The following is a 12,042-nucleotide window of genomic DNA, read 5'->3' as shown; positions in this document are numbered from 1 at the left end:
AGGTATTCTGAGGTAAAAATAGGGATAAACTTTTTAAACTGTTTATTTTAATTTTTGTTCTTGTTTTTTAGGTTGTGGAACTTCTAGCAAGTGCCCTTATGGACTTGGTACAAGGAGTATACCATGAAAATTCTACTTCAGCAAAGGTAAAGATTTGGTAACCATTATAAAATGTTAGGTTAAAAATGCTCGTGGCAAAACTAGGATTGATGAGCAAAAATGTCATTCTTGTTTTGTGTTTAAATTGTACATGACAGTTTTTTTTAGATTAGTGTTTTGGCTATGAATTCATGGCCATACGCTTAGTACATAGCAGATTTAGCCAATTAAAACAACCTCTTATCCTCTGGCTGGATTCACAATCTGTTCAATCTGCAGTAGCCCAGTAGACACCAGCATGCTGCTGGCTGGCAGGTAGCACTATCACAAAGCTGGCAGGCTGGAGGAGCAGCTCAGCCTGAGGTGGCCAGGCCCAGCCTTTCCCCAGAGCAAAGGGCCTTCAGATGTCCCAGAAGAGTGGCCAGGATCCCAAGAAGATGACTGTTGGGTGTGTGAGGGAGGAATGTCTTTTATATCCAGGATCCAAAATTTACTGCATTATTACATTCTCTATGATAAGAAGTAGGATGGTTGCACAGCTGGATTATTTTGATTAATTTTATAGATCTAGAATTAGGGTTTTTTGACTCATTTAGCAGGACATCTCAAGAAGGGTTAGATTTTATTTCCTTAAAATGCAGTTATTTCACTTCAGAAGGATATTGAATGTGAAGCTATTGCTTCATTGACCATCACCATCATTTAATGTGGTATATACTGTTATAAGGGACTCCTATCTCAGTGTTTCATTATTCTAACTTCTTTAGCTTCTATATTAGCAAGATTTCATTCACTGCAAATTAGAAAAAATATGCATGTGTGCACATCTTAAGCTTTTTGGCATTTCCATTTGAAAAAAGAAAGACAAATTTTACTAGAAGTGAAACATAGGGCATGAGCAACTTGGATAAGAAACTTAAAATTTAAAAGTATAACCCAGGGACTCAGGATAGTTCAGAGAGTACTTAGTGAAATATGAAAAATTGTACATTGGACATCTGGTAACATTTGGTTCAGGGAATCACAGTTCCCGATAGGCATATCTAACTTCACCTAAGCAGCATAGTGGTATATAGGGACCTGGCAGAAGATGTGACCACAGTGGACCCCCTTTGCTGCATTTTTTCAGAAACATCCCATAGTTCACTACCGTGGCTGAGGGTTAATGGCAGATTGTAAAATGGAGGATCCTGGTCTAGTTCCACTTAGAGAAAGTCACCCAGTATATAGTATGATGAAGATGATGATAGCTAAGCAAATAACACTGTGGTGAGTAATTGACCCATATTTCTTCGTTTAATCTTCACAGAAATCCTGCTAGCGGTACTACTGCTGTTCCCATTTTACATATGTGAAAACTGAGATTTAGGAAAGATTAAGTAATTTGCCCCTGAGCACACAAGTTGTTAGTTGAGATTTGAACTCTGGAGCTCAGGCTCTCACCCTCTCATTTACTGCCTCTATACCTCCAGGAAACCTGATTTGCTAGCATCCCTCTGCCATACCTGAGATCCCACCAAATTGTGATGATTACAGTGACCTCTCCTGGCAGTTGTGACATTGTTCTCCCCTGGGGCATTTTCAAGGTGTTCATCTTTGTTCCATATAAGATTCTTTTTTCTTCTTCTCCCCAAAGCACACCCCCCGCTCCCCCGCCCCCAACCCCCTGTTCATAGTTGTATATACTAGTTGTGAGCGCCTCTGGTTGTGCTATGTGGGATGCCGCCTCAGCATGGCCTAATGAGTGGTTCCATGTCCGCGCCCAGGATCCAAACCAGCAAAACCCTGGGCTGCCAAAGCGGAGCGCACAAACCCAACCCACTCAGCCATGGGGCCGGCCCCTGTTCCATATAAGATATTAATAATTTACAGTTAAATATCTGTTAATTTTTAAGTGAAAGTGTTATTGTTGGTTTTAAGGTTCTTGATTTATCTGCTCTTACTGTTTGTCCACTATAATTAGCCCAGATCATTAGTAATTTTGTGAACATTTGTTAAGTACTTTCTGTATGTCAGGCAGACCTAATAGCAACAACAATAATAAATACTTAGATAGCAGTTTAAGCTTGCTTATACTTTCTTTCTACACAATCACCTATGAAAAGGGTGGCATTTGTTGGTATACCCATTTTATAGAGGAAAATCCTGCAATTCAGAGATGACAAACTGCAGGAAAGCATAGTGTCTGGAAATTGTTAATGCATGTTTGACATTGACATGATCTGAACCCAGGTTTTTTGACTTCAAGCCCCACATAATGTTTCTTCCTGGGAAAGAGAAAAGAGGAAGCAACAGTCTTTGAAGGACTGTTGATCATACGTGAACTGCTACTTAGCAAGCACTGCTTGCTGACTTTGATTAGCTAATAAGTTTACTCAAAAGCAAAGCTTTGTTCATCTGCCCTCTTTCCCCATCACCTCCCCAAACACGGTCCTTTAAAGCAGTTTTTTTAAGCAGTTACATTTCTAAATATAACCAAACCATTTAAAGAGCCTTTTTTTTTTTTTTAATAAAGGAAGCAAAAATGCATAGTTGAACTGAAGCACTGGGAGTGCTTCTTGATGCCTCCATTTGCGCCCCAGGTCCAATTTAGGTTAACCACATTTCCCGTCCTAACCAGAAAAAGTCTGGGTTTTTTTTTCCCCTCTGAGTATGCTTGCCATTAGAATGGCTTTTCAGAATTTGGTTGTTCTAACTAGGCCCAGGAAACACTTCAGAGGCAGAAAGAGCACCGCCCCATGTGGAGCGCCTTCAAGGTTTTCATGTTCTGGCATGATTAGGAAGCAGCCACAAGTGGAGGTCATGTGGGAAGTGAGTTGCACAACCTCCGTAGCCTTGGGCCAATTCAGTACACAAAAGAATTGCTTTGTGATTTAAAATAAGCTACAAACCATTTCATCTCTCTAGGGATAAAAGGACACAATAGCGGTCTGTTTTCTATATGGCTACTTAATGTGGTGATGGAGAATCTGGGTAGCTTTCCGTGGGGTAATATCTGTGTGTCTAGGGTAGACGCATTAAAGCAAATGAAGGGAAACTGGAACTGAATTCATTCTGCCAAATCTCCTTCTCCAGAAGAAGTTTGTAGATAATTATGTAATCCTCCTCAAAACTATGAAAATTTGTGTGACTTACGTTACATAACAAATTGTAGGTAAGTTGTGTAAACATTTAAAGTAACTTAGGAAATTCATCTTTTGTTCTATCCATTGAAAAATAACATTTTTATTTTTGTACTTGCTAGTTTGTGAACCATTTGTTCTTTCTAATAAAAATTAATCGTTGTGCTTTCTTTGGTGTTTATATTATCTGTCTTCCCTCTACCTGTTTTTTTTTGTTAGCTAATTGAAGAAAGAAGCATATTAAAGACAAAAATTACATTTTAAACAGTTGTTTACCATTCTAAGAGTTCCCCAGTCAAACTCTGCCTTATACATTTGTACTCATGTTACTCACTGTATGTACTAAATATTTTACATTTTAGCAAAATTGGCTTTGAATCCACAGACCTTTATATCTAAAATCTTTTAAATGTAATTATCTTACTATTGTAACTTGTTTTCTAGTTAGAAAAGCAAATACATGTTTATTAAATATAAACTGAAAGCCTAGAAAAAGGTCAAGAGGAAAATAAAAATTGTATAAATCATCCCCCAGAAATGAATCATGATTACATTTTAGTGTATTTCTTTCTAGGTTTCATTCTGTATTTCTCCCATTTTGGAGTTATTATTGTATATATATATATATATTTTGTGCTGATTCACTCCCCAGGATTATTATTTTTGTTATTAAAAGTTTTCGAAACTATAATTTTAATGGCTATTTAATATTTCATTATACTACTGTACTATAATTTACTGAACCATTCCGCTATTTTTGGACACTTACCTTGTTTTCTTTCTTTTCTTTTTTTACTAATTTAAACAACATTGTGGTAAACATCTTAGTGTATATAACTTTGCTCTATTTCATAAGATAATTCAGTCAACTAGGAAGTTATGGATTATCTCCTGTCTGCAGAGCATTATGCCACTATCTAATAAAAAGATGAGTAAGATGAGTTTTACCCATTGAAAAACATAATAGAAGGGAAATGTAAACAAAAAGTCACATCTGGTTGGGAAAATCAGAAAAGACATTAACGAGAATTTGATATTTAAGTGGACATTTCAAGGATGAGAAATATCTATTGATGGAGAAGGATGGCATTCCAGGCTGAGGAAACAGCATGATCAAAAGTAGCAAAGCGTATTTAAGATCAGGGCTTCTTCCATGTAAGAAAAAAGGAGTAGTGAGAAGACTAGAAAGGTGGGTTTTGTCACATGTGTGCAGACTTATAATGCCAGAATGTAGAGCTCATACCATATTTAGTAATTGAGGTAAGAGAGGGATTGAAGCTTTATAAAGAAAGGAATTATATAATCAGATTAGCTTTTGGGAAAGTTAATTCAGCAGTGGTTTACAGGAGATTGAGGGGAAATGAAAACAGTTGGGAAGCCAAAATAATAGTGAAGGCCGAAGGTGCTCTTCTGCCACCTTGACATGGTTGGCTCCTTCTTGATAGTCATATCTCTGCATCAATTTCACCTTCTCAGAGAGACCCCACCCACCCACCCAGTCTGAAGTAGCCACACAACTGTGATTTTAAAAAAAGGCTCTTTAAATGGTTTGGTTATCTTAATCAGAGTTGTCACCATCTGATGTTCTTCTTCTTATTTATTTCCAGTCTCCTCCTATAGGAATGTAAACTCTATAGGAGGAGGGATTTTTTTTTTTAACGCATTATATTCCCAAACCAGAATAGTGCGTGCCTAGCGCATTAGGAGTAGCCCAAAAATGTTTGTTAAAATTAATGATATAGAAAGGCCTAGAATGCTTGGAATGGAAGATCTTTCTCATTTTTTTAGACAGCCTTATTGATGTGCAAGAAACTGCAAATATTTAAAGTGCACAATCTATGTTTTGATATATATATGGACCAATTAAACTATCATCACAATCAAGATAATAAACATATACATCACTCCCAAAGAGCAGACTTGCTTGCTGCTTACACAAAAGCAGTGGATTCCCCAAACTCAGTGTTTAGCTGTAACACAAATCCACTGAAAGCATAGCATCCATCTGAGTGTTTCCCCTGCAGGACTTTGGGCCAAGGGTAACGAACACAAATATGCAGGTGCACAGGCTTCTTGCTGTCCATGAATAGTAAAGTTGTTTGTCGCTGACCCAGGCGTCTTGTGTCTTCTGTTAGCAACCACAGAACAATAACAAGCTAACTCATTAGTTTGTATGTATGGTAAGATGAAATCTCAAACCCAATAACTAGACCCTCCAATACAATGTTGAAGTGGTGAGAATGGACATCCTTGCCTTGCTCCTGATGCCAGGAGGACAACATTCAATATTTCATCATTAAGTGTGATGTTAGTTATAGGTTGTTTTTGTTTTGTAGAGGCTGTTGATTAGTAAAGAAGTTCCCTTATATTCCTAATTTCCTGAAGAGTTTTTATCAGGAATTAATGTTAGATTTTGACAGTTTTTTTCTGCAACTATTGAGGTGATCATATATATATATATAAATCTTTTTTCTTTTTAGTTTTTTTCTCTTTTAGGTTCTTTTTTAGTCTGTTAACATGATGAATTAATTGATTTTCAAATGTTAAATGAGCCTTGCATTCCTGGAATAAACCTCACTTGATTGTGATGCAGTCTTCTTTTTATATATTGCTTGATTTGGTATGCTAAAAATTTTGTTAATGTTTGCATCTATGTTCATGAGAGATAGTGGTCTGTTGTTTTCAGTTCTTTGTTATGTCTTTGTCTGGCGTGAGTATCAAAATGAATTGGGAAGTATTTCCTCCTTTTTGATTTTTTGAAAGAGTTTGTGTAGAATTAGTACTATTTCTTCCTTAAACGTTTGATAGAATTCAGTAATGAAGCCATCTGGACCTTTGTTTGTAGGAAAGGTTTTTTAAGCTGCAAATTCAATTGCTTTAAAAACTTTGGGCTATTTAAGTTATGTGTTTCTTCTTCAGTGAACTTTGGTAGTTTATGTCTGCAAAGGAACTGTTTTATTTCATCTAAGTTGTCAAATTATTGACATAAAGTGCTTCATAATATTCCCATGTTATCCTTTTAATCTCTGTAGAATTTGTAGTGATGTCACTTCTCTCACTTCTGATATGGGTAATTTGTGTCTTTTCTTTTTTTCCTAGAGGCTTAACAATGTTATTGATTTCAAAGGATCAGATTTAGGTTCATTAACTTTCTCTTTTTTTCTCCTTTCTTTTACATTGATTTTCATTCTAAGTTTTATTATCCCTTTTTTTCTGATTGCTTTGGTTTTATTTCCTCTTCTTTTTTTAGTTTTTTAAGATGAAATCATTTTTTCGAGACCTGTTTTCTTTTCTAATATGGCATTTAGAGCCATGAATGTCCCTCTGAGTGCTACGTTAGCAGCATTCCCCAAAACTTCCATTATGTTGGTTTTTCATTTTCTTTTTTTTTTAAAGATTGACACCTGAGCTAACAACTGTTGCCAGTCTTCTTTTTTTTTTCCCCGCTTTTTCTCCCCAAATCCCCCCAGTACATAGTTGTGTATTTTTTAGTTGTGGATCCTTCCAGTTGTGGCATGTGTCATGCCACCTCAGCATGGCCTGACAAGCGGTGCCATGTCTGCACCCAGGATCCAAACCAGCGAAACCCTGGGCTGCCCAAGCAGAGTGTGCAAACTCAACCACTCAGCCACGGGGCCAGCCCCTGCTTTTTCGTTTTCATTCAGTTCAAACTACTTACTAATTTCTCTTTTGATCTTTTTCCTTTGATTTATGAATTATTTGAAAGTTCATTAGTTTCCAACTATTTGGAGATTTTCCAGATGTCTTTCTGTTGTTGGTTTATAATACCATTGTGTTTAGAGAACATATTTTATATGGTTTGAATTATTTTAAATTTATTGAGAGTTGTTTTATGGCCCAGATATGATCTATCCTGGTAAATGTTTCATGTTCCCTTAAAAAGAATATGTATTCTGCTATTGTTCATGCAGTATTCTATAAATGGCGATTTGGTTGATAGTATCTTTAAGTTCTTCTATATCTGTAATTATTTTCTTTCTACTTGTTCGATCAATTACTGACGGTAGGTGTTAAAGTCTCTAACTGTAATTGTGGATTTTTCTGTTTCTCCCTGCAGTTCTATCCATTTTTCCTTCATGTATATTTCATAGCTCTGCTTCAGGCACATTAACCTTTAGGATCGTTATATTATCTTAGGATCATATTGTTTTCCTGATGATTCATCCCTTTATCATTAACTGACCTTTTTTATCTCTGGTATCATTCTTTATATTTTTTTCTCTGATATCCACTTTATCAGATATTAATATAACCACTCCAGCTTTCTTTTGATTAAAATTTTTATGGTATATTTTTTTCCATCCTTTTACTTTTTTATGTTTAAAGTGGCTTCTTGTATGCAGCATTTATATGCAGGATCATACTCTTTTATCCAGTCTGACAATCTCTACCTTTTAATTTGTATATTTAGATCATTTACTTTTAATGTGTTTATTCATATGGTTGAGTTTAAATCTACCATCTTATCTGTTTTTCATTCATCCCGTTTGTTCTTTCTTTCCTTTTCTTCTTTGTCTGCCTCTCTTACATTATTTTTCATGATGCCATTTTGTCTCCTTATTTTACTTATTAGCTATAACTTTTTGATGCACTTTTAGTGGTTGCTATTGAGTTTATAATATATACAGGCATACCTCATTTTATTGTGCTTCACTCTATTGTACTTCACAGATGTTGCATTTTTTACAAGACCCTCTACCAGCAAAAAGATTACAGCTCACTGAAGACTTAGAGGAGGGTTAGCATTTTTTAGCAATAAAGTATTTTTTAACTAAGGTATATACATTGTCTTTTTATTTTTATTGAGGAAGATTAGCCCTGAGCTAACATCTGCTGCCAATCCTCCTCTTTTTGCTGAGGAAGACTGGCCGTGGGCTAACATCCGTGCCCATCTTCCTCTACTTTATACATGGGACTCCTGCCACAGCATGGTTTGCCAAGCGGTGCTGTGTCTGCACCCAGGATCCGAACCGGCAAACCCCGGGCTGCCAAAGCAGAACGTGAGAACTTAACTGCTGTGCCACTGGGCCAGCCCCTACATTGTCTTTTTAGACATAATGCTATTGCACACTCCATAGAGTACAGAATAGGGTAAACATAACTTTTATATGCACTCAGAAACCCAAAAAACTTGTGTGACTTGCTTTATCATATTTGCTTTATTGTGGTAGTCTGGAAGCAAGCCTACAATATCTCCAAGGTATGCCTATATCTTTAACTTATCACAATCTACCTTCAAGTAACAGTATACCTTTACTTACAGTGTAAGAAACTTACGAAAGTATATTTCTGTTTCTTCCCTCTCAGGTTTTGTGTTATCATTGTCATAAATTTTATTTACTTATATATTATAAATCCCACAATCATTATTTTTGCTTTAAACATTCAATTCTATTTTAAAGGGATTTAAGTTTTTTAAAAAGTCTTTTATATTTACCCAGATAGTTGTCTTCAGTGCTTTGCTTTGTTTTTTGTTGATACAAATTTCCACATGTATTATCTTCCTTCTTCTAAAAGATTTCTTTTAACATTGCATATTGTGTGGGTCTGCTGGTGATTAATTCTTTCAGCTTTGTGTTGTCTGAAAAAGTCTTTGTTTTGACCTTGTTTTTGAAAGATATGTTCACTGGATATAGAATTCAAGATTGACAGGTTTTTTTCTCTGGCTGTTTTCATGATTTTCTTTTTACCACTGATTTTGAGAAGTTGGATTATGATGTGCCTTGGTGTCAGTTTTTTCATGTTGCTTGTGCTTGAGGTTCATTGAGCTTTTTGGATCTGTGAGTTTATTGTTTTTATCAAATTTGGAAAAGTTTTGGTCATTATTTCTTTAAATATTTTTTCTATCTTTCCTCCTCTCTCCTCCCTCACAGGAACTCCAATTATGTGTGTAATAGGCTGCTTGAAGTTATCACAGAGCCCACTGCTGCTGTGTTCATTTGGTTTGTTTCCTCAGTATTTTCTTTTTGTGTTTCATTTTGGATAATTTCTATTGATGTGCATTCAAGTTCACCAGTTTACATCTTCCATGTTTCTCCTTTACATGTTCAATGTTTCTTCTAGCTCTTAGACCATATGGAATACAGTTATGAAAACTGTTTTAATATCCCTGTCTACTAATTCTATCATCTATGTCATTTCTGAGTTGGTTTCAATTGATTTCTCTCCTCATTTTGCATTGTGTTTTCCTGCTTTTTTTTGCATGCTTGGTTATTTTTGGTTGGATGCCAGACACTGTGAATTTTATTTTGTTGGACGCTAGATATTTTTGTATCTCTATAAATATTCTTGAGCTTTCTTCTGGAATACAGTTAAGTTACTGGAAACAGTTTGATCCTTTGATGTCTTACTTTTAAGCATTGTTAGGCAGGACCAGAGTAGAATTTAGTCTAGGGCTAATTTTCCCCACTGCTAAGGCAAAATCCTCCTGAGTACTCTGCTGATACCCTGTGAATTACGAGTTTTTCCATTCTCACTGGTGGGAACAGGAGCTGTCTCCAACCCTATGTGAGCTCTAAGGATTGCTCTATCTGTACCGTCTGAATGATTCTTTCCCCAGACTTCAATAGTTTCTCAATAGTTTCTTTGTGTCTACACATTGGTAATACTCAGCTGAAGACTTTGGGGAAACCCTCTACACCTCCACAACCCTCTATACAGCTCTCTAATCCTGAGTACTCTGCCCCGTCAACTCTAGTCCCTGACTCTAATGCCTTTGGCCTCCCTACCCACTTAGGTCCATTGCCTCAACCCAAGGAAACTGTTAGGGTCTACTGCAGCCTGGCATTCTCTCCAGGCAATAAGCTGGAACAATTATAAGACTCATTTATTTCCCATTTCTCAGAGATCACTGTCTTTTGTTGCCTGATTTCAAATGTCTTAAAAGCTCTTGTTTCGTATATTTTGCCCAGTGTTTTAGTTGTTTTAGGTGAAAGGGTAAATGTAGTCCTGTTGCTCCATCTTGCTAGAAGTGCCAGTCCTCATGATTTTATTTTTTGATTTGTGTTGGAATTATTTTTTTAAAAATAACAAATGTAAAACTTTTCCCCTACAAATTTTATGGTGCTTTGTTTTGCTGGTACCCTAAGTGTTTTCTTTAGTGTGTCTATTGGATACTTCAGCCGTGAGAATAAGAAATCAGAAATCCCTCCAGTGTCTTGCACTGTTTGACCAGAAAAAAAAGGATAGTAGAGTTAACATAAAAGAGGATTGGTTATAGAGTGGATGAGTCTACTTGATGTCAATTTAATGTTCAGGTGCTGGCAGACTCTCCAGATGAAAGAGTCAGGAGCTCCAGAGAGGTTAATGTAAGAATTCCTTTTGGTAGACTTACACGTAAATGAATTTTGGTGGACAAAGAAAAAAAAAATTTAGGAAAATAAAAATAAAATGGATAATATGGAGAGGAAGTTAAAATGGTTATCAGTACTAGCAGAATGTGCTGTAAGTGGATTTTGAATTTGACGCTATTTCTTCCCAACTAAGAGTGAAAGAGAAATAGGTTGTGTTCTGAATTTTTCATTATTTGGTGATTAATGCTACGGATAATTTTTATATAGAAATTTTTCCTAAAATTAAACAAATAGAGACATATGTGGTGGACCTTTATGTAAAGGATATTAGCGAATATAGTGAATAGGGCCTTCAACATAAAATTGCAAAGAGCCAACTCTCCCAGCATCTACTCAGAAATCAGAGGATATGTAGTAATTCATATCTCAGTGAAGATATTTCTTTTGACGGACAACTGAGAGAGTAAGATTCTTTCTCCTGATCCTTTAATATAATGAGATTGAATTGGGGAAATCTCGATAAAGTGTTTCTCACTGAATTCTGGTTAAATTGTTTGTTATCATGAATCCTACATTGGCCATAGAGCTCTATTAGGCAGTTTTGATAAAGTGCTTATTAGTAAACCAGTATTGAGTTGCTGCTGTGTGCACAATAGCACACTGAGGGCTGCCAGAACATTCAAAACAAAGCTACACAAAAAAACAGACCTGCCCTCAAGGATCTGATGATACGTCTAGTTCAGAGGAAAAACATGCACATGAAACCACTGGAGAGCTATTTATCTATAAGACCGCATGTAATTTTATATGGTACAGGCTAAATGTGTAGGAGAAAGTGCAGCCTCAAGAATTAACAGTATTTCAGGGGAAGCTTCTTGGAGGAGGTAATTTTCTTTTAGGCTGAGTCTTAGAAGGTATAGTAGAAATGAATTAGGAGAAGTTGACATTTGTTGGGATCAGGAAATTGGCTTTGAGCATTGGCTAGGAAGTCAGATTTGTTCATTCATTTAACATACCTTTTGAGCATCTGCTTTATGGCAGACACTAGCAATACAAGGGCTCAGTGAACAAGACATCTTTGCCCTCAGGGAGCTTACAGCTTAGTGGAGAGGCCAGTTAATCACGTAAATAAATGAACAAGAGAAATAGTAGTATACTGCACAGCAAAGAATTGAGTAGAGAGAAGTGATAGTGAAGGTTTGAGGGAGTTACTTTAGACTGGATGTTCATGGAAGTCCTCTCTGAGGAAATAATTTTTAAGCTGAGATCCGAATAAACAAAAAACAGCTAGCAGTGTGAAAAAACAGAGGGAAAAGCTTCCAGGAAGAGGAAGCAACTCAGGCAAAGGCCTGACGGAGGAACCAGCTGAACGTATCCAAGGAATAGAAAGAAGGCCTACCCAGCTAAAACATGGTGGATGAACAAAGAGTGGGTGGAGGCGAGTTCAGAGAGGCAGAAGGTGTTATGAAAATATATTTGATGTAAACATGAAGGTGCTTTGGACACAG

General features: G+C 36.3%; 1 protein-coding gene across 3 annotated transcripts in view; it reads left to right on the top strand.

Annotated features, from left to right (window-relative positions):
- Positions 1–12,042, top strand: part of PDSS2 (decaprenyl diphosphate synthase subunit 2) — a 269,187-nt gene that overhangs the window by 184,338 nt on the left and 72,807 nt on the right. For all 3 annotated transcript variants that reach the window (XR_006519200.2, XM_044757198.2, XM_014868397.3), the window contains exon 4: positions 72–146. Coding sequence is in view for 2 of the 3 variants with exons in the window: in XM_044757198.2 (XP_044613133.1) it covers positions 72–146 (75 nt within the window). In the remaining variant the exon portion in view is untranslated. The remainder of the gene's footprint in view (positions 1–71; positions 147–12,042) is intronic.

The sequence above is a fragment of the Equus asinus genome, chromosome 24 (assembly GCF_041296235.1).
Source record: "Equus asinus isolate D_3611 breed Donkey chromosome 24, EquAss-T2T_v2, whole genome shotgun sequence".
Taxonomy (NCBI): domain Eukaryota; kingdom Metazoa; phylum Chordata; class Mammalia; order Perissodactyla; family Equidae; genus Equus; species Equus asinus.
Note: the sequence above shows the minus strand (reverse complement) of the source record. Positions and strands in the feature narration are given on the sequence as shown.